This window comes from Genypterus blacodes, unplaced genomic scaffold, assembly GCF_046128005.1.
Source record: "Genypterus blacodes isolate CSIRO-AG114 ecotype Tasmania unplaced genomic scaffold, CSIRO-AGI_Gbla_v1 ptg000058l_1, whole genome shotgun sequence".
NCBI classification, from domain to species: Eukaryota; Metazoa; Chordata; class Actinopteri; order Ophidiiformes; family Ophidiidae; genus Genypterus; species Genypterus blacodes.
Genome location: NW_027466870.1, coordinates 2,271,365 through 2,292,674, shown reverse-complemented (window position 1 = coordinate 2,292,674; position 21,310 = coordinate 2,271,365). Strand labels below are relative to the sequence as shown.

The following is a 21,310-nucleotide window of genomic DNA, read 5'->3' as shown; positions in this document are numbered from 1 at the left end:
GGGATGTGTCACCCACTTTAATTCTCTCTGCGCACGATGGTGAAAAGACAAGCAGACAAGGTAGGAAACAAAATGAACTTACTTGTAATAATTGCAATATCAACTTCCATTCCGCTTCTTTGCAGTCATAGCATTTTTTTCTACATTTGGAAAAAGTTGAAAGGGACCAGAGAAATTACATTCAAAAGAACTAGAAGAATAGAATAGGAGAATAAAATCACGATGGCATATTGATGGCTGGATGTTACATGAACACAGTTTACGTTATGTGATGTTTTAAATTAGTATATCAATGCGTTTTTAACCATTTTAAATGTTTTCTTTTGAATTAAACAGACACATCATGTTTTGCACTAAATGTGGTAATAAAGTGCAGAGTTCATTTCGTTTCTGCCCTGAATGTGGCAACAATCTGTCTGCCTTGTCCCAGACTGAGAACCAAGGTAAGTGATTCAGCAATTTGTATGTCAGCATGTAGCCATGTTATTTATTTATTATCAGTTACTGATCTGGTAATTTTTTGATAGCACGATCGTTTGTTGCATCAATATTACGTCACACCATAATGTTTCATTCTGTATATCTCAGCTGAATTGGGATTAAAAACTAAAATCAGAGAATTCAGCCGCTGAAGGAAATAAAGTAGATTGGAGTGAAATGAAGAAATCTAACCTAACTCACAAACAAAGTCCTTACTTCACGACTCAACAAGCAGGAAATATGCATGCAGCCACACCCATTTACGGGAAATAGAAATGAAAGTAAATGCATGAACTCTTTTATACTTTATGACCGATTTGTCATTGTCTTAGATTTTCAGTGTCAAGGTCATTTTAATTCAATATATCTAATATTTTAAGCATTGAGACTGGAAATTCCGTTTTTTGCTTAAGTCTGTGTCTCTTATGCGTCACTTGATCCACATTATCCACAAGGAGGAAACAAACTCAATATAGCTTTGAAAGCACACAAAAACTAAATCTAACTCTAACTTGAAGGAAAAATAACACAAGAATTGAAGAAACTAGATAAGAATAAACAAACTCAAAGATTTTGACTTACACAGGCTGTAGAAGTTATTTTACAAAACCTTTTCGGTCATTTTTTTACAAGCATTGTGTGTTTGACACAAACTATACCATCAGATGTGACAGAAACAGCACATCCACCCTCTGCAACCGGTGCAGAGGAACACCACTGGGAGAATGAAGACAAGGGTTCATTGCACGTAGACTGTCAAGAACAACCAGAAAACACTGCCAAGAAAAAGGTAAACTGTAAAAAAGAGAAGCTGTTTTATTTCTTACTTTATTTCTAAGCTAATTAAAATGACTTACCTGTGAATTTGAACCATAATGGTTAGAGATCAGATGACTTTTAACCACTTTATTGAAATAAGATGTTGTATTGCATACTAGTTTGTGTCTATCAAGTTATACAGGCCAGTTCAAAGACAAGGGAACCAGTTTGTGCTCCAGCAGGGTGTGACTCACATCCAAGTTTCACTATTACAAACCTTTGACTGCTGTTATAAAGGCAGAAATGCTGATTGCCAAGGATCAACATGGCAAAATAAGCCACTGAAACTGAACATATATGATTAGAGCGTGATGAAACTGGAAGGAGATACATCACACTCATGCTAACAAATTCTAAGCGGATAAATGTTGAGACTGACCCTGGAGAGGAGTGATTAAGGTTCAACCTACATGCTGGCTTAGCTGTGAAAAGCATGGTCATGAATAAATCAAAACATGGGCTTTGCATTTTTATTGCATGGTGGTTTTCTATTTAACTAACCTGTCCTCTGAAAACTTTTTTAACTGGTTTTACAACTCAGTACAGTCAGTTCTTCCCTCAGAAAGGCTTTATGAGGAATGCATGAGTCTTTAACCATTTACTATTAACTAGAAAACCTGACAGAGCAACAAATCAAGGCCCAATCAAATGTCAGCACAGATGACTTTCGTATTGAAGAGCACAGGAAGTCTGAGCTGTTGTCGTCTATCTCTGCATTACCATCAGATAAAGAAACTGATGCACCTGAGCTGTCAGAGCAAATACCTGAGCAAGGTGATACACACACAAAGCACAGGGCTAAAAGGAGGTCAGGAGATGAGTCGAGTAATGTGAAACACACCCAGTCAGAAGAATCAGATTCATTCAGCCTAGAAACTGACAGGAAAGCCCAACCTGCGACAGATAAACCACTTCACTCAGACGAGCCAAAGACCAAAGAAAAAGGGTTTTCTGACCAACCAGGTTCAGTTACCAAGGAGACAGCCAGAACCACCAAGGTAGTATTCAGTCAAATAGGAGATAGACTCTGGTTCCTGAAGTAAATTTCTCAATATCGATGTTAGGGAAGCAGTGGCTCAGTGGGTAGTGCTTCTGCTTGGGAACCGGAGGGTTGCCGATTCGAGCCCCTGCCGAGGTGCCCCTGAGCAAGGCACCAAACCCTCAATTGCTCCCCCCTCTGCGAAGGGTGGTAATGTAATGTAAGTCGCTTTGGATAAAAGCTTCTGCCAAATGATCGTAATGTAATGTAACCTAAAGTTATCTCAGAAAAAGTGATGTGTGAATCAAACATATACACCTTTCATTATTTTATCATAGAAGAAAGGAACTGTAATCATACTTCTCAAATTGAGTGAACAGGAAGAAAGCTGCAAGTAACTTATTACTGTCTGTTTTCTCACTTTATGGGCACAAAATGTCAACAAAGATACTAAAAACACTACAATGTGAGATTTGACAGGCGTGGAAAATAACATTATTACACCATTAAGATTTTATGGTGAGGAAGAAAATTGCTTTTGGCCTGTTAAGTGGGATTTACTTCTGGAATCAAAGGTCCAGTTAATATATTTTCCAGCATATCACTGTTCAGGGTCCTTGTTTAATTCTTTATAGTTTACTTGTTCACAGGCTGACCAGATGCCGTCAGACGACCAGACAACCAGGAGTTCACAAGATGAACAGACTCAGAAGGAAGAAAAGGAGTTTCCTGAAACATGTGAGGCCCACAGAGGCCCTCAGGCCCACAGAGGCCCTCAGTCATGCATTGAGGCAGCCTGTGGATCAGAAAACCTGACCGGGCAACAAATCAAGGCCCAATCAAATGTCAGCACAGATGACTTTCGTATTGAAGAGCACAGGAAGTCTGAGCCGTTGTCGTCTATATCTGCATTACCATCAGATAAAGAAACTGATGCACCTGAGCTGTCAGAGCAAATACCTGAGCAAAGTGATACACACACAAAGCACAGGGCTGAAAGGAGGTCAGGAGATGAGTCAAGTAATGTGAATCACGCCCAATCAGAAGAATCAGATTCATTCAGCCCAGAAACTGACAGGAAAGCCCAACCTGCGACGGATAAACCACTTCACTCAGACGAGCCAAAGACTAAAGAAAAAGAGTTTTGTGGCCACCAAAGTTCAGTTACCAAGGTGACAGCCAGAACCACCAAGGTAGTGTTCAGTCAAATAGGAGATAGACTCTGGTTCCTGAAGTAAATTTCTCAATATCGATGTAACCTAAAGTTATTTCAGAAAAATTAATGTGTGAATTAAGTGTCTGTTTTCTCACTTAATGGCCACAAAATGTCAACAAAGATACTAAAAACACTACAATGTGAGATTTGACAGCCGTGGAAAATTACATTGTTACACCGTTAAGATTTTATGGTGAAGAAAAAAAATATTTTGGCCTGTTAAGTGGGATTTACTTCTGGAATCAAAGGTCCAGTTAATATATTTTCCAGCATATCACTGACCAGGGTCCTTGTTTCATTCTTAACAGTTTACTTGTTCACAGGCTGCTAACACCAAATCAGGTGATAAAGCACACATGAAGCTGCCTGGTACCAGTGATGGAGACGCTGGTAGATCACCAAAGCGCTCCAATACTGCTCACCATAGCAACGTGGATCCAAACAGTCTAAGGGCAGCACCTATCTTTACACCACAGGAGTAAGTGTGCATCAAATGAATGGCAAGAAATGTATTTAGCACATTTAAGTGGTCTGCCTTTATAGTTCATATATTTTGTTAGTTAAGTTGCATTTTTAAACACCATTGGTCTGTTGTGGATTTATCTTAAAGACACAGGTAAGTATGCGATTTCGTAGGAGTTTGTCAATTTAACTCTCTCCCCCCTTCTCTCTCTCTCTCTCTGTGTCTCTCTCTCTCAGTGAATGTGTGTCTGTGTATTTCCATGCTGTCACTTCCAAAGATTTCCATTTGGATCCACAGCGGGACTTAATTTTTCTTAGATCAGAAAAAATGTTTGGAAGCTGGAAAACTGATGGCCTACAAATGTTCTTCTCCAAGTATGTCTTTTAAAAATCTCTTTTCTTTGAACAATACATCAAAAATTACAAGACAATGTTTGGAATTCAGACTTTGGAAAATTTCTTTCTGATGTTATTGTTTGCTTTCACTTTGACCACAATACAGTCAAACATAGTTTACTTTGTACTTCCTGGTTTGCACAGCTCTGTATAGTCTTCTCTAATTACTGCTTGTGTTGCACAGCTTTCAAGTTGACAAAGGATTCCTTGTTCAAGGACACATCAAGATTCCAAGAGACAAAATTAATGAGGGCATACCCTACAAATACTTTGTTCACAAACACAATGGAACTTTCTATAACGACATGTGGGAAGTCATCTACCCAAACAATCTCAACACACAACCCACAAACAGATGCCTGTCAATCAAACAGGACCTTTTAACACCTGAAGGTATTTTACTCTCAGTTCTCTCTTCTCACAATTCAATCGTTATGTTAACAGATGAATCAAGGCAGATTTTTCTGTAGGTTGTTTTGTCTGGTGCAACCACACTTCTGTTAGTGTCCTGTACCACAGTGAATCATATGAACTACGTCTTTTTTTCTCCTGTCTGTTGTTGGTTTTGGTGTTTTCAAAATGTTTCATCATATATTAGTTTAGCTAAGAGACAGCATGCTCAGAACATGATTAGTGTGAACACAGCCAGATGTGCAATGTGCAGAGATATTAAATAGTTACATAAAATAAATTTTAATTGTGTACCTTGTATGTACCCTCAATCATTTTCTAAAACTGTTTTAACATTTTAGGGGAGTGGCACCAATACGATGATGTGATTTATCCAGAGATTAAGAAAGGTTGGGTAAGGGACACAACCAAAGACTATGTTGTGAAAGGCAGAGACAAAGCTGGTTGGGTGATGCTGCAAAACATCTTTGATCTCCTCACAACCTGGAACAAACCAAATGTGGAGAACTTCTTTTTCCTGCTGCAACAGTTTTTTCATACGTACAGCTATCCTCAACTTCACGCTGACATGGCACAACCATGGGGATTACCATATAATGAAGAAAGCGTAAGCCAAACTGTTTCATTCTTATACAGTGGAAATGTTCATAAAAGGATTGGATGTGACCCAACTTCTTCTTATTCCTTTTCCAGGTGAAACGTCTGCTTAAAGCCGTCCTCAAGGAAAACCTAAATCTCAAACCTGGACAGCGAAAGGAAAAACCTGAATCCCCTTTACACCCCTTCCGTGTAGGAGTTATTGGCTTAATTGTTTCCCGCCATTATCTGGGAAACGACATCGAAGATGTGGCTGGTCTGTGTGACCTTCTGTGCCTGCCTCTGATGTCCAAAGACGAGTTCCTTGCTGCTTGGAAAGATTTCACTCAAGCTTTACCAGACCAAAAAGAGTAAGTGATCTGTGTTGTGAGTAAAACCATATTTAAGGTTGATACTTGTCTTTATCTCTTGCACTTTACAATGCTTACGACCAAGAAAAACAACTAATGCTTAACAAGTATCAAACAAACAATTGAATGAATTAGAACACGACCAAGTATACGACCAAAGTACATTATTTAATACTAATAATATTATTGTGAGTTCCTATTTGTCCCAACACCTTCATACATAATGCCTGTTTAAAAAAAACAACAACTACCTCCGTCTTTACGTCCTCTGGGCTTTGACTCTTGGCACCTTTGTCCTGTTGTTTGGCAAGAACTTCACTTCCTGGAACTAGCTTTTGCTTGTGTTGTATTCATATCTCACATGAATCAGTTTGGACAAAAGCGTCTGCCAAGTTACTAAATGTAAATGTAAATCGCATCTAAAACTGATGAAGTCAAAGACTGATTTCTTGCTCTTCTAGTGTTGCAAAACTTGTTGAGAACCTTTGCCAGCATGCCAGAGAGAAACACATTCAGGACTGGATCTTGGCCACTCCGGCAATTCATCTACTGAGTGGACAAAGCAAGCCATATGAACCAGTGCCTACAGAGTATGACTCAAAGAAGAAGAACAGCAAAGAGCAAAGGTATAAAGAGTTGTGCAAACATGTCTTACAATGTTGTTATTTTCATTTATGCCCATATTTGTACATTCATAGTATATTTCTAGTAAGTATTTACCAACTGGGTCAAGTCAGGGACTGTCTTTGTCTTTGAATCAGGAATCTGCTCTCTGTCATGAGTACCCATGCATACCTGGCAGAGATGGATGGTCTTCTTGGGCGCTCTTGGATGTCCCTGTTGGCTTTGGAAGATCTGTTTGAGTTCACGTCTTTTGTAGACGTTGAGCTCTTGGACATTCTTTGTTACATGCAGTTCAGGGTCAAATCTGGGAAGCAGAGTAATTCCAAAAACGAAGAGGTATGTATCCTCATAGTCACATCTTCTACATTGTGTTGCATTGTTTTTGTTTTTACTTCACCACTGCTTTGTCAACAAATTCCACATCCTGTGTTAATGTGATGATAGGCCTTGAGGAAGCTGGCATGGCATCTCATCGAAAGAGTAAACAATCAGGAAAACAGGTTACGAATAATATACAACATCTATATCTCATTGCCATCGTCTCTATGCCAATATCATTAAAAAAAGTCTTAATAGTTAGTATTGATATATCGTGTTTTTCTTCCCATAGTTATGATGACAAATATGGAGAGTGTTGCCTGAAAACTGCAGTCACACTCCTCGGCTCTATCTGCTGTCGCATGACAGAGACAAGTCAGCATGAAATTCCTCTTGACTTCCTTCATCTGGTCAGTCTGATTGCAAAGGCCTATGACTGTAAAGATTCCCAGGTGAGACTCACCCATCCCCTTTCTTTAGGTGCTTTGGAGCAATGCAAACAAAATATCTCAAAGCAGCTTTTTAAATTAATTATATATTTAAAATGTTCCAATATTCATACAAACTGATCACTATTATTCCAGTCCAAACAGGGGATCCACAAGGTGTCAATTGAGGAGACATTGAAAATAATGAGAGAATGGCAGAGGAAAGTTTTCCAAACCAATCTGCTGAACGAGCGGGACCGTGCCAAGTTTAATGTACCACAAGAAATTTATGTAAGCAGTCATGATGTATTGTGTCTTTCCTCAGGGTTTTACATAAACAATGTTGCCCATTAGAACATTTAAATCCATCTCTTCTCTCAATTTCAAGGTATGGAATACATTAATGTCACTCTCCATCGGTCATAAGGATCAAACCGCCTACTGGCAAACCTGCTTCCAAATTGATTTTGAACACAAACTAAAACAGGTAAGGATGATTTTTGAGTTTAAGTTAAGTTTCACATACACACTTGCATACTGCAACAAAATGGAGGATTCTCGTGTAACAGGAAGCACCAGTGGATCAAATTGGAATCTACTGTAACAAAATGGAAGAACTGAGCAAGACATATCCATTGCTATGGAACACAATGGAAGATTGTGCCTTGGAGGCAGTTTCAGCTTGTCAGGTATGATATTTAAGTTATGTATAAATTAGAAACTATATGATATAGTGTATATAGAGTAAATGTTTATGAATACAGTCTTTATTTCTTTACGAAATTGTAATATTCTAATCTAAATGATGTAAACATTAAAAGGTTTTATAACACTTTATCTTGAGTAACTATTAAACAATCCCAAGAACTACCATAGAGCACAAACAAACTGGTGGACTCCCCATGTCATTCTCAGTCAACAATATATTTGGTCTTTGGATGTCCTGCATTTGCTAAATCTAAGAAATAAATGAATGAATGTTTCATGTTTACTTTTGTTTTTTAGTGAATATAGTCTTGACTTACATGCAAAATATTTTTTTTAGTCTCTTGGAGGATTCAGTTGGAGCCTGTGTAACTGTAAACGTTTTCTGATTTTTCCTGTTCAGCATAAATCTGGTCGAGCTCTTTCTGATTTGCTGGCGAGACAGGATATCAAAAAGTTTGGGAAGCTCTTGTCTTCTATTGTGCTCACGGCATGGCCCACTAATACCAAGAGAGAACACATTGAAGATGAAGAGTCTGTGTTTGATTACCTTCTGAACTGGCCCATGACCAAAACTGTTTTCCAAATAGAAGGTAAATACTTCCACATACACTGTACAATATGCTGTATATGAGCCTTCTTTTATATCTGGGGTACTGTGTTGAGAGTGGCTCAACAGGATGTGAAAATAGAGGCACTGTTACTGGCATCCATTGTAGACATCAGGGACAATGCTTTGATCATTTCAATGCATTTGAAGTAATACAATGCCGCACTCACCCACTTACAGAATGCAAATGCACACTTGCTCCCATTGTTTGATTTTTCATGCAAACACATTGGCAATCAGTTCCATTTTACTGTGCTTCTGTCTGATACAGAAATGTGTTGCGGCTCATTTTTGCACTTAAACTGATTTCCAGGTGTCAAGATGACGACTGAAGCTGAACGGAAGAAATCTTTGGCATCTTCAGTGTTCCAACGTGTGTCAGCTGGTTTTCTCAGCGGGGACATCCAAATCAAAACTTTGAGACAAATCCTTCAAAATGAACATGTCTTTGTGGACTTGCTGAAGATAGGTGAATAAGATTGGATATTTATACTGACATATACTGTATATTTGCAAGTGTTAATGTTGCCACAATATGCAACACAATTGACACCTTTGCAACAACTCTGAAACAAGCATGGAGGTATTTAAGTTTGTTGAATATCTTTATCACATTGGTCAAATTAATAATACTATATATTTCTCCTGGCATAGCTTTACTAACCAGTTTACATACTGTAGAATCTACAGTATGTAAACTGGTTTCACACATACTGTAGAATCTACAGTATGTAAACTGGTTAGTAAAGCTATGCCCCTTCAAGTTATATCATATACAGTGTAGATCGGACTTACTCAACAGGCGGGACGCTTATTTTGTGGCCCCCGACATGCCTGGTTATGAATGCATAATAATTTTAATTAGCCAACCAAAATCGTGTGAAAATTAGGCAGTTCGCCTTTAATTTAAGTTCCAGCTGCAGTTGTCTGATTCAACCACCAGGAGAGTGGAAGTAATTTCCGACGATCTTTTATCACAGTTGCTAAAAGACATTGAAAGTGCCGAGTACTTTAACCTAGCATTGGATGAATCCACCGACCACACAGACATCGCACAGCTTATAGTCTGGGTGCGCTTTCTCAAAGGGGACACATTTGCCGAGGACATGCTGGCTTTGCTACCGCTAACAGAGCAAACACGGGGAGAGGACATTTATTCTGCAATGATGAGCTTTTTTCACAGACCAGGCAAAAATATCAACTTAAGAAAGCTGGTTTCTGTGACTGCTGATGGGACTCCTTCCATGGTAGGAAAGGAGAAAGGATTAATTGCTTTGCTCAGAATAGATCCTGTTGGAATATAACAAATAATGTCAACACACATATAAGTAAATGCAGTAACTGAGGTTAGTATAGTTACAAGTAACCAAATGGATGGCTCCGGGAAAGTCTGGAGATGGAGTAATACATACGAGCATTTATAGCTTCACTCTCCAGGAGGGCTAGATAACACATATCTGCCAATAGGTGAAGAGGTCACTGTATCACTTTATCAAAGCTTCAAACATCTGTGGTCAGGAAGAAGGAAGAGAGGGGGTTTGCATGGACGGGCAGTCAGGGTGAGCTTCTTTAGATCAAAGGGCTAATTACACTATACTGTTGTTCTTTAATTTACACAAAGATTATTCTACTTTCCCCCACAGACAGCTGTTCATCCCACAGATTTGAATCTTAGCGCTGCCCCTCTTGAAGCTGGCTGACCAATAGATAACAGTTAAACTACATTGTCATCAGTGAATTAGAATATTATGTAAACGCCCTGTATATGCGGGATAAATAGGGAAGCACAGAAATATTTGATTGTCCTTTGATGCATGCGAGAGTTGGAACCAGCGCTGTCCAAGGTCTTATTCCAGTAAAGCTCTTCTGAAGATTCCAGTTCATCTTTGCCTCATCTTTTCCTCTTGATTTACCACAAACGAACACGCAGAAGAATATCAGAACGATTCTTCAATAATCCTGAAACGCCGGACTTCTTCTCATATCACTGCATTTTGCATGGAGAGCAATTGTGCAGCAAGCTGAAAGGTGGAGAGCTCAAAGTGACAATGGACTCTGTGACACGAACAGTCAATTTGATTCTCTTATTATCCCACCCCTTACTGTGCCTACCTCACGGAATTGAAAGAGGAGTTTTCCTCCCGGTTCGCTGACGTTAAGTCGGACGTTAAGACGTTAAATATAATAAAATCAAAGCAGCGTTCCTGTCTAACTGACAGACATTTGGCAGACTATCTCAGAGCAGCTACAACTGAGCAGCAACCAGATCTGAAAGTACTTGTGAAAAGAATGCAGACTCAGAGCTCTCACTAGGAATAAGTAACAACTGTTTGTTAAATTGTTATTGTTATTAGAATTTGTGAAATGCAGACTCAGAGCTCTCACTACGAATAAGTAGCAATTGCAAACTTTATCAATGTCATCAATGCAAAGCTATTCACTCCATAGTTAATAAAACATCAGCTTGACCAACACTTCACAGTCGCTACACTACATTTGTTACTCAAATTGAGAATATTTGTTAAATATTCCATGATGATTTGGAATGCATTAAAAATGACTAGCAAGATCATATTAAGAGCATATTAAACAGCAGTAGTAAATACAGCGAATAAAATGGTACAAATATATGTTAATAATAATTTGTGGCCCTTTGCACCCGTTGGGGTTTAAATGTGGCCCTCTTGGCCTCTGAAGTTGAGCACCCCTGGTGTAGATGATATAACTTGAAGGGGCTGTGATTGACGACCATGAGCCATACTGGTTCTACCCACACTCCTAACCTCTGCTTCCTCTCTTTACATTTTACATACTTTACTTCCTAACATTGGTTATGTGCTTTACCAAATGACATGTCATCACAGTAATCATTTTCATGTGGTTATAGATGGCCTGTGCGATGACGGTCGTTGTAAGGATCAAAGAAACATGAGCAACCTACTAAAACACAGAAGAGATGAAGCGGAGGCTGTCTCAAATGAAAAAGAGCTGGCCAAGAGCCTTCTTCAGGCCTGCATGACAGTTCCTCGGCATGTCAAAGGTAAATAATATTGGACCTCAATAAGAATACAAATTATGTTTAAAACTTTGTTTAAAACCATATAATTGGACACTGTGATGTGATAAAAATACATCAAATGTGTTAACTGCGTGTTTTAATGTTCATTGTTATTCTGAACAGTCACTACTTTCAGACAAAAGAATATTGAATTGCAATTCTTCAGAAACTCACCAAGATTCCCTCAAGAATTGCAATACGTATCAAATCGGCAGAGAGATATCCTTTCAATGCTGCAAAGATATTCAGATCATCTTTGCAATTAGATCTCACAGCCAACTCTTACCTCCAAGCAAGGGAAAGCTTAGGGTGAAAAGCGAAAGCAGGACTGTGGAAACACTGACCTTTGCACTTCAGTAGACTGGTGGTTAATATGTCCTGACATCTTCGTCTGAGAACTTGCAAGGATTGTATATTTACATGTATTCTTGATAATTCTTTAATCCACAGTTGACTTCATGGGGTTGGACAATAAGCTTCAGCATAACACCGAGATGATGAGACTGAATGAATTCATGGAGGTTCACACACTTGATGGACAGATGTCTTCTTCAACTGGGAAGGTCACGTATTTCACCATTAGTGACAGCACCCGACAGATGGCAAATGAACTGCTTGCCATTAAAGACAGCTTAATCTTCAAAATGTACTGGACTAACAAAGTGGAAGAGTTGAACACAGACCATGCTAATAAAGATGACACAGAACCACGTGAAGAGATCTACACTCTAGAGCTGATCTGGAGCAAAATATTTCAGAGCTGCTACAGCAAGTACACAGAGCTCTATGCCAGTTTGAGCAGTGGGAAGATGTCCCTGGTGGAAATAGACAGCTTCTTTGAGGACTACAAAGGAGAATACAATGACCTGGAGAAGGATTTGAAGATGTTGTGCAGAACAAATCCATCCGATAACAGACGATGGGTCAAAAAAAGGATTGAACAGATTAAACAGTACCGTGATCTATCTCTTGCAGTGGAATCTGCAAAGATAATCATTGATATCAGAAACATCTTGTGTCCACAAGGAGACTTCACAGGGCTGGAAAGACTGCTACAAATGGTGAGTTGTTAGATACTCAGTAGGAGACCGTTCATTTGAACAACTACCAGTACCAACAAATAAGCCTTTGCCACCAGTTCAACTGACAGAATATAGTGTTTTACTCAGATAATATGTACTGAAAGACACATCTGTTGGGTATTTAATATAATTAAAATATTTTCAAATATATGAGAAATGAAATGAAATACAGAGATTATTGGATTCAGAGGAGATAATTCAATCAAACTAAATACTTATACTTATTCATTTATTTTTCCAGAATCAAGCTGAGTTTAAGCAAAACTGCCTGAATGATATTGATGACAACTTCATGGAAGCCAAAAGGGTTCTGGAAGGCATTACAGTTGATCACAGGCACTGTCTTGAGGAACTCAGCCTCAGACAAAACTTTATCTTGTGGGTTAAAGGAGAACTTAAAGGTAAGGGAAACTTTTGGTTTCCAAGAATTTAACACTAGCATTTACATCAATTAATGTAAATATTGCTTTGCAGGCATCAACGAGCTGAAGGTGTTTGTTGACCTTGCATCTATCTCTGCTGGAGAAAATGACCTGGATGTCGATCGAGTGGCCTGTTTTCATGATGCTGTCCTTGGTTACTCCTCCATGTTATATGGACTGGAGCCAAACTCTGATTATGAGGCCTTCAAGGAGTCAATGACAAAATTGTGGAAAGCACTTAAAAATGACAAGGCTCTACCAATAAAGCTGGTAAGATTCTATTCATATTACAGTTTTTTGCAAGGGCCCAATCTATGATAATAAGAAAGAAAAATTTTCCTTAATTAATCTACCTCTATCTGGCATAGAGTGTAATGCAGAGGATTTTGTGAGTTTTGTGCCATGAAATGTATATTTATCAGGTGTTTTTGATGAAACCAAGGACCATCTTGATGTATTTAATCCACAGAAAGACAAAAAACCAAGTCATGGACAAAATGCCTTTCATCATTTTGTGGACAAAACACATCAAGGTGTTTTAATGTTAGTGACAGATATTTCTTACCATGAGCTTCCTAGATTGCTATGCAGGCTAAACCAAAGATTTTATTAGCCTTTTTTTGAAAGTTAACAGAGCGGATTTTATACTTCACCAAGAGGATCACAAGGGACTGTGTTACTTTGTAATTTCAGGGTGACACGGCACGCCATCTCGATTGGTTAAAGCATGTCAAGGAAAGCCATGGATCCGTTGAACTTTCATCTCTGTCTCTGGCCACATCCATCAACGAGAGAGGGATGTACATCATCAAGCCACAAAACAATAAAAAGGTAAAGGTACAGCCTCTGCACCAGATTATTACAAGAAATGACTACACAAATACTTAAATATAACCTCTATCAAAACAATTAACTAAATGGGTTTAAATAGTTGTAATAACTATAAACATGTTTTTTGAGTATACTGTATATATTAAATAATGTATTCAGCCATTACTCAAATAAATGTTTTCTTATATTATTGTTATGATATGTTATTATAATATTATGCAGATTCACTTGATAGAAATTCCCATTTTGCATGCTAATGTGCTTCATATCAATGTTTTCCTCTATAGCTCACTGTAGAGACTTCCCTGATCCTACAACTTCAGGGCGGACGTGAAAAAACCATGAAAGACACGTATGAATTAGAGGACCTGAAAGAGCTGCAAAATAAACTCATGCTTATGTCTGGTAGAGGAGAACAAAATCAGAGCGAAGTAGACCAGTTTGCTGAGGTAGAGTATCTTGATTACATGTTTCACATTTGTTAAAATTGTTTTTAAAAAGAGCTGTACTGTATGTAAAACTGTAATGAGTTAGCTATTTAATGTCAAATTTAAATTTAGATTTTTGTTAATATTTATATATTCTCCTTCTTTCTTCTACATATTTAGGTTTTTGACAACGTCCAAAGACTTGCCAAGACATTTGTAACCCTTTATGCTGCAGGGAACCCTCTCTTCAGGTGTTGGGAAGCTAAAATCTATTGTAAACAGAGTGACCATTGTGTCACTATGGAACTCAACTTTTGCGAGACCCAACTTCTCATCAAAGTTTGTGGACATCTGGTTGAGCAACTCACAGCACTGTCAACAAAGATGGAGTTGTTTCTTGATGACTGGAGAAAATTCATAGACAAGCAGAGATCTGATCACTACTACCTGAACAACTTCACAGCGGAACAGATAGTCTACCTGTGCAGTGTTTTAACTCCAGCCAATGTGAATTCAGAGATAGAGGAGAAAGCTTTGATGATGCTGTCTTTCATCCAACCAAACTACACTGCATCAGATTTGTGGAAGTCATGGGCAAGGTTTCACAACCAATTTGATCCTGGCAAGAGGAAAAATGATCATATTCACTTTCAAAGTCTCTTTACTCAGCATCACGACAGACACATGTCCACAACTGACAATCCAGCAGACACTGTCAACCAGACAGTTGGTTTGGCAGAACTGGAGGAGTTGTGGAATGGCTACATGAACAACGAGGGAATCTTTTTCCATGACTTTCTGGACATAAGAAGTTTAGGAAGCTTATTAGAGACGATAAGCAGCTCAGAAAACCAAATTGAAGACGACTTGGAGGAGCCAATGCCATTACACACAAGAGATACATCAATCAGCAGAAATATCCCTAAAACCCTCTCCTTGAATCGACCCAATCTTTTAATCTGCCCACAAGACGAAATCCTGACATCAAGTATCTGCTTGTACATGCACAGTGAGTACGAGCCACTGCCCAGCTATGACGAAGTTCTCATGTGTACCCCTTCAACAACATATGAACAAGTAGAGCTTTTCATGAGGAGATGTCTCACACAAGGCTATCCTGGCCAGAAGATGTACACAATGCTTTGGGCAGACCTCCTCAACTATGATGTCAGCTATGCAATGGAGCGGTGTTTTCAGAGACTGACTTCCCACTGTGAGCACAAATACATGCTTGTGATCTTCTGCAGTTCTAACAGAGAGCACACTTACGTTCCAACAGCATTCAGTCAATACAAAAGAGATTTTGTGCCACAAGAACCACTGGAAAAGATTCAGAAGTACTTGTCCAGAAAATACAATGTCCCTTCGGATGACAGCAACGCTCAGAGGTTCAAAGGTGGACAATCTGTTGGCATTGTTTCTTCTAGACGTGCAGGAGTTGGTGAGTCTTATGTTAATGTGCTTATACTTACGCCCCTAAAGTTACATATTGTGATGAAATTATATAGCTAGAACCACATAATGTGCTTTGCTTACATGCAAATGAGTTAACCAATGACTAGGTGATATCTTCTAGAGACCCAGAGAGGATTTTGTTGCCTATTATCTTGTCACATATTGGGTTAGCCGACTAGCATTATCCCCCAAAATATTGTGTTAATTAAATGAGTCAAGTCAGCCTCTAATTTGATGTTTGTCTGTATTTCCATTTTCATTTTAGTAGTTAGACTTCAATACAATTCAGAAGACACTAGGAAGAATCTAGGCAAAGAGCTCACCTTTTATACAATAATGTAAAATCTATCAATGATATTTAATAAGTAAAACTTTGTTGTGTGTTCCGCTATTACAGGCAAGTCCTTGTATGTGCAAAGATTGTATGAAAGGCTGGAGGGAAGTGTTGATGGAGGAACTGCATTTAAAAAGTGCATACGACTAACTGAGCACAAGATTGATGAGCACAAGGTTCTCCAGTCTTTGTATGATACACCAAAAGACAAAGATCTCAAGGTGTTTCACATTGATGTCACCTCCTCGGTAAGCAGTCTTTATGTAACCACCATGGGGAAAATCATTATGTCCTTAAAACAATGTGTGATGTGGAGAGGACAAATTTTGGTGATATATTTAATGGCATTGAAATGGCTTTTTCTTTTAAATTTTTCTTTTATCTAGGTGCAGAAAGGCTTGAATGAATTCCTTTACAAGATTTTTTTTCTACGGTACCTGATGGACTCAGAAGGAATGATGTGGCACTGTAACCACAAACATTTGTATATCGTGGAGTTACTAGAATCCACGCATGATCAACCCACATGTACCTCCAGAACCGTAAGCACAATATTTTACAGTCTTCTAAAATAAGTCGTTCTATTTTCTGTTTTTTTTTATCCTAGACGTTATTGATTAATATAGTTTTTTTCTGAACTTACTTCAGTCTTTTTATATGTGTGTATTTTCAGGGACAAAAGGAAACCATTGCTTTCTCGGATGTATTTCCCAAAATACTGTGTCGACCACCAAAGGAGGTTATGACACTTGAAAAGAGTAGAGAAGACAACACTGAGGCAGAGAGTGACCTCCCCCTCATGGATGACAAGTGTTTCAAGAGTGAAGCATTTCAAAGACCATACCAGTACCTAAAACGTGTTTACAATCATGAGAATCTTGACAAATTCACATACAAGGGCACTGAAGGGACCCATGCAGAGTGCCTTCAAATCTTCTTGTTCTACTGTGGCATTATTGACCCATCATGGGCAGAGCTGCGTAACTTTGTCTGGTTCCTAAATCTTCAGTTGCTTGACTGTGAAAAGTCAGTCTTCTGCAATTTTGATTTGGTTGGAGACACTCTACATGGGTTCAAAAACTTTGTGGTTGAATTCATGATTTTGATGTCCAAAGACTTTGCCACCCCATCACTCTGTATGACTGATCAGAGCCCAGGAAAGCAACTAATAGATCTTAGTGGGTGTGATGAAAAAGACTTGGCCCCATTTCTCATAAGAAAAAGGTGGGAATCTGAACCACACCCATACATCTTCTTTAATAATGACCACGAATCCATGACTTTCATTGGGTTTCACCTGCAGCCCAATGGGCGGAATGGTATCGATGCGATAAATCCTTCAACAAGACAAGTGATCAAGGAAAACATAATGTCTCGACAGCTTTACACTGGCTTACTTCATCAGAGAGTCCCTTTTAATGAGGATTTTGAGAGGCTCTCTCGAGCTGAAAAGCTGAAGCGTCTGTGCAGTGTGCTTGGTACCACTGGGCAAACAGATCCAGATGAAACATATGAACTCACCATTGATAATATACTCAAAATAATGGCGATCCACATGAGATTCAGGTGTGGCATCCCTGTCATTATAATGGGTGAAACTGGATGTGGAAAGACGAGGCTCATCAAGTTCTTGTGTGAGTTGGGGAAGTGTGGAGCAAACGCAGAAAACATGAAACTGGTCAAGGTTCATGGAGGCACGACTTCAGAAATGATTCATCAGAAAGTGAAAGAAGCAGAGACTCTTGCAAAGGAAAATATAAAGAATCATAACTGTGACTCTGTGCTTTTCATCGATGAGGCAAACACTACAGAAGCCATAAGCAGCATCAAGGAGATCATTTGTGACAACACTGTGCAGGGACAAGAGCTTGGCTCTCAGACAGGACTTCAAATCATTGCTGCATGCAACCCCTACAGGAAGCATACAGAGAAGATGATTGAGAGACTAGAGGCATCTGGCCTGGGCTACAGGGTCAGGGCTGAGGAGACTGAAGAAAAACTTGGGTCCATCCCTCTCCGCCAGCTGGTGTATCGTGTTCATGCGTTACCTCCCAGCATGATTCCACTTGTTTGGGACTTTGGACAGCTCAACAATTCAACAGAGCAAATGTACATTCAACAAATAGTGGAAAGACAGTCAAATGCCCACATGATTGAAAAGTGCTACATGCCAACTGTAACTAAGGTATTGTCCTCATCACAGAACTTCATGAGGGCAAGGAAAGATGAATGCAGCTTTGTCAGTCTTAGGGATGTTGAACGTTGCATGCAAGTGTTTGTGTGGTTCCATGAGAATCACCCCATGTTTGCTGAGAAACTGGAAGCATTTCTCCGGAAAAGCAGAAAACCACCCTCATTTTCACCTGCTAGTGACAGAGTTATCTGGTCTCTGTTGATGGCCACTGGAGTGTGCTATCAATCCAGCTTAGAGGACAAACACACATATCAGAATGAAATCTGTAAAATTCTTCCAGGTCAATACACACCCCTGAGGGTGAGGAATGAAATCCAGCTCATGCATGACCTTCTGCTAAGTGGTGTACGATTAGGCAAGGCAATAGCCAAAAATGAGGCTTTGAAGGAGAACTTCTTCATGATGGTGATCTGCATTGAGCTGAAAATTCCCTTGTTTATTGTTGGAAAACCAGGGAGCTCCAAATCACTGTCCAAAACACTTGTTGCAGAAGCAATGCAGGGCCCAGCCTCTCATTCAGAACTTTTCCAGAAGCTGAAGCAGATACATCTGGTGTCTTTCCAGTGCAGCCCTCACTCTACTCCGAAAGGAATCATTGGCACATTCAAACAGTGTGCTCGCTTTCAGGAAAGCAAAAACTTAAATGAATATGTCTCAATAGTTGTTCTTGATGAGATTGGACTGGCTGAAGATTCCCCTAAAATGCCCCTGAAAACCCTGCATCCATTGCTAGAGGAGGGCTGCATCGATGATGAACCAAAACCTCATAAAAGAGTCGGATTCATTGGCATTTCCAATTGGGCACTGGATCCTGCAAAGATGAATCGTGGAATATTTGTGTCCCGTGGAGATCCAAACGAGGAAGAGCTCATCAAAAGTGCAGAGGGAATATGTTCGTCTGAAGTGAAGGTACTTGAAAAGATCAAAACCTTCTTTAAGCCATTTGCGCAAGCATATATGAGAATATGTGAGGAAGGCAGTGGGTTCTTTGGTCTTCGTGACTTCTACAGTCTGATAAAGATGGTGTTTTCATTTGCCAAAGCTAGGGATGAGTGCCCTACTCCATATGAAATCACTCACGCAGTCCTGAGAAACTTCAGTGGAAGGGATGATGTTGATGTTATTGGTATATTCCGTGAACAACTTCCAGATGGCTTCACAGATGCCAACATCTGTGCCATTGATTTGGTAGCGCAAAGCATCTCTCCAGTTCACTGCCAAACAGACGAAAGTCGATACCTTCTGATCCTTACAAAAAACTATGCAGCTCTTCAGATTCTCCAACAGACGTTTTTCTCTCCAGAAAACCCACAAATCCAAATCCAGCCGGAGATCATCTTTGGGTCCAGTTTCCCAAAGGATCAGGAGTACACTCAGATTTGCAGGAACATTAATCGTGTGAAGATCTGTATGGAGACTGGACAGACAGTTGTGCTTCTGAACCTACAGAATCTGTATGAAAGTCTGTATGATGCTCTCAACCAGTACTATGTGACCCTAGGGGGTCAAAAGTATGTGGATCTTGGACTAGGAACCCATCGTGTGAAATGCAGAGTTCACAAAAACTTCAAGCTCATTGTCATTGAGGAGAAAGAGGTGGTCTACAAGCACTTTCCAATCCCACTGATTAACAGGTTGGAGAAACACTACCTTGACATCAACACTGTTCTCAGAAATGAACAGAAGGATATTGCTGAAGGTCTAAAGACATGGGTTGATGACTTTATCTGCACAAGTTCAGACCACACAACAAAGCAGTATGTTCCAAGTGATGTCTTCATTGGCTATCACTCAGACACATGCTCCTCTGTGGTTCTGCAAGTCATGAAGAATCAGAATGATGAAGCAGATGCTCCATGTGTTCTGGACAAAGCCAAGAGGATTCTGCTCAACTGTGCAACTCCAGATGCAGTTGTTCGATTGGATAAGTCCATATTGCCAGAAGAAGAAAGAGTACAGTTAATGACAGAATATGCCAAAGAGGGGATGCACAGATCCCTGGGTGACTACATTGCGTATCACACACAGACGGTGGAACAGTCCCAGTGCTATTTCACTGAGGTAAGTTCTACTACAGTCTAAGTAAAGCTAAAAATTAAGACAGAAAATCAGTGTATGAATGGATAAGGGTGAGGTCATTGTAAAGCGCTTTGGATAAAAGCTCCATATAACTACAGTCCATTTAACTGGATGCAGCAAACTAAAGATACACTCAGCTTTTATTTTCATCCCAGATCATAAGTTTATAAACATATTTTTCATTCAATTCCTCTTCTATCATTTTGGGAACAAGCATTTGGTATACACTAAACACGACAGAGTGGTGACATGTAAAAGTCTGAAAAAGTGTGTGAAGGTGATTTTTTTCACCTTTAGAAATATGTTCATTAGAAAATATTTTGTCATTCTTAACTGGTTTTATTTTTTATTTTAAAGGTCACAACATTTTCTAGACTATTGACAGCTGCTGACACTCGAGAACTGCAGGATGTAATCAAACTTGATGATATCAAGATTCTATCACTGCATCAATTTGACACAGAGTACTCCTTCCTTAAGAAAATCAGGTGCGTAGGTGTACTACACACATTGTGTTTCATACTAAGGTCTTTTTCTTTACCTTGAGGTTACATCTCTTTGTTACGGTGGCCTTGAATTGCCAAACAAAACATTAAGAAAATACTACACAACATTATTAAGAAAACACATTAAGAAAACACAAAACATTAACAAAGCTAGAACATTTTAAGAAAAAACAACACATTAAGTGTTGTTGTGTTGTATTTTCTTCATGTTTTTGCACTTTCTGTTTGCCATTCATGGCCACTGTAAAACTTGTATAATACTGAGTACTAATACTGATTAAGTATGCATAATTCTGTAAAATTCTATTGTATTTTTTAAAATGTATTCAAAGCTACATTATCATGCTTGTGTGTTGATAACAGGGAGTGTCTTGGCTCAACACATGGCGACAAAATCCTCTTTTTCCAAATGGACTATGATGAAGACTCACACAGCAGGAATATTCTTTCATCAGCCAAGTGAGTGTGAAGATCACCTCATAAATCAATTTCTTCGTGTCCGTCATTCACACACACTTTTTTTTCC

At 39.1% G+C, this 21,310-nt stretch overlaps 1 protein-coding gene across 3 annotated transcripts in view; it reads left to right on the top strand.

Moving 5' to 3' along the window:
• Positions 1-21,310, top strand: part of LOC143002614 (E3 ubiquitin-protein ligase rnf213-alpha-like) — a 37,334-nt gene continuing 16,024 nt past the window's right edge. For 2 of the 3 annotated variants that reach the window (XM_076152796.1, XM_076152797.1), the window contains exons 1-30: positions 1-60; positions 337-443; positions 1,146-1,270; positions 2,929-3,471; positions 3,818-3,972; positions 4,194-4,331; positions 4,537-4,745; positions 5,105-5,370; positions 5,457-5,710; positions 6,172-6,336; positions 6,472-6,670; positions 6,779-6,834; positions 6,945-7,104; positions 7,237-7,371; positions 7,469-7,567; positions 7,650-7,769; positions 8,189-8,378; positions 8,709-8,864; positions 11,283-11,435; positions 11,904-12,514; positions 12,777-12,936; positions 13,010-13,227; positions 13,651-13,788; positions 14,076-14,237; positions 14,397-15,657; positions 16,069-16,253; positions 16,392-16,547; positions 16,679-20,260; positions 20,636-20,766; positions 21,148-21,243. In XM_076152796.1, the coding sequence (XP_076008911.1) occupies positions 344-443; positions 1,146-1,270; positions 2,929-3,471; positions 3,818-3,972; positions 4,194-4,331; positions 4,537-4,745; positions 5,105-5,370; positions 5,457-5,710; positions 6,172-6,336; positions 6,472-6,670; positions 6,779-6,834; positions 6,945-7,104; positions 7,237-7,371; positions 7,469-7,567; positions 7,650-7,769; positions 8,189-8,378; positions 8,709-8,864; positions 11,283-11,435; positions 11,904-12,514; positions 12,777-12,936; positions 13,010-13,227; positions 13,651-13,788; positions 14,076-14,237; positions 14,397-15,657; positions 16,069-16,253; positions 16,392-16,547; positions 16,679-20,260; positions 20,636-20,766; positions 21,148-21,243 (9,923 nt within the window). In that variant the 5' untranslated portion in view covers positions 1-60; positions 337-343. Of the gene's footprint in view, positions 61-336; positions 444-1,145; positions 1,271-1,923; positions 2,298-2,928; positions 3,472-3,817; positions 3,973-4,193; positions 4,332-4,536; positions 4,746-5,104; positions 5,371-5,456; positions 5,711-6,171; positions 6,337-6,471; positions 6,671-6,778; positions 6,835-6,944; positions 7,105-7,236; positions 7,372-7,468; positions 7,568-7,649; positions 7,770-8,188; positions 8,379-8,708; positions 8,865-11,282; positions 11,436-11,903; positions 12,515-12,776; positions 12,937-13,009; positions 13,228-13,650; positions 13,789-14,075; positions 14,238-14,396; positions 15,658-16,068; positions 16,254-16,391; positions 16,548-16,678; positions 20,261-20,635; positions 20,767-21,147; positions 21,244-21,310 lie in introns of those variants that run through there. The other variant, XM_076152798.1, reaches the window with a different exon arrangement.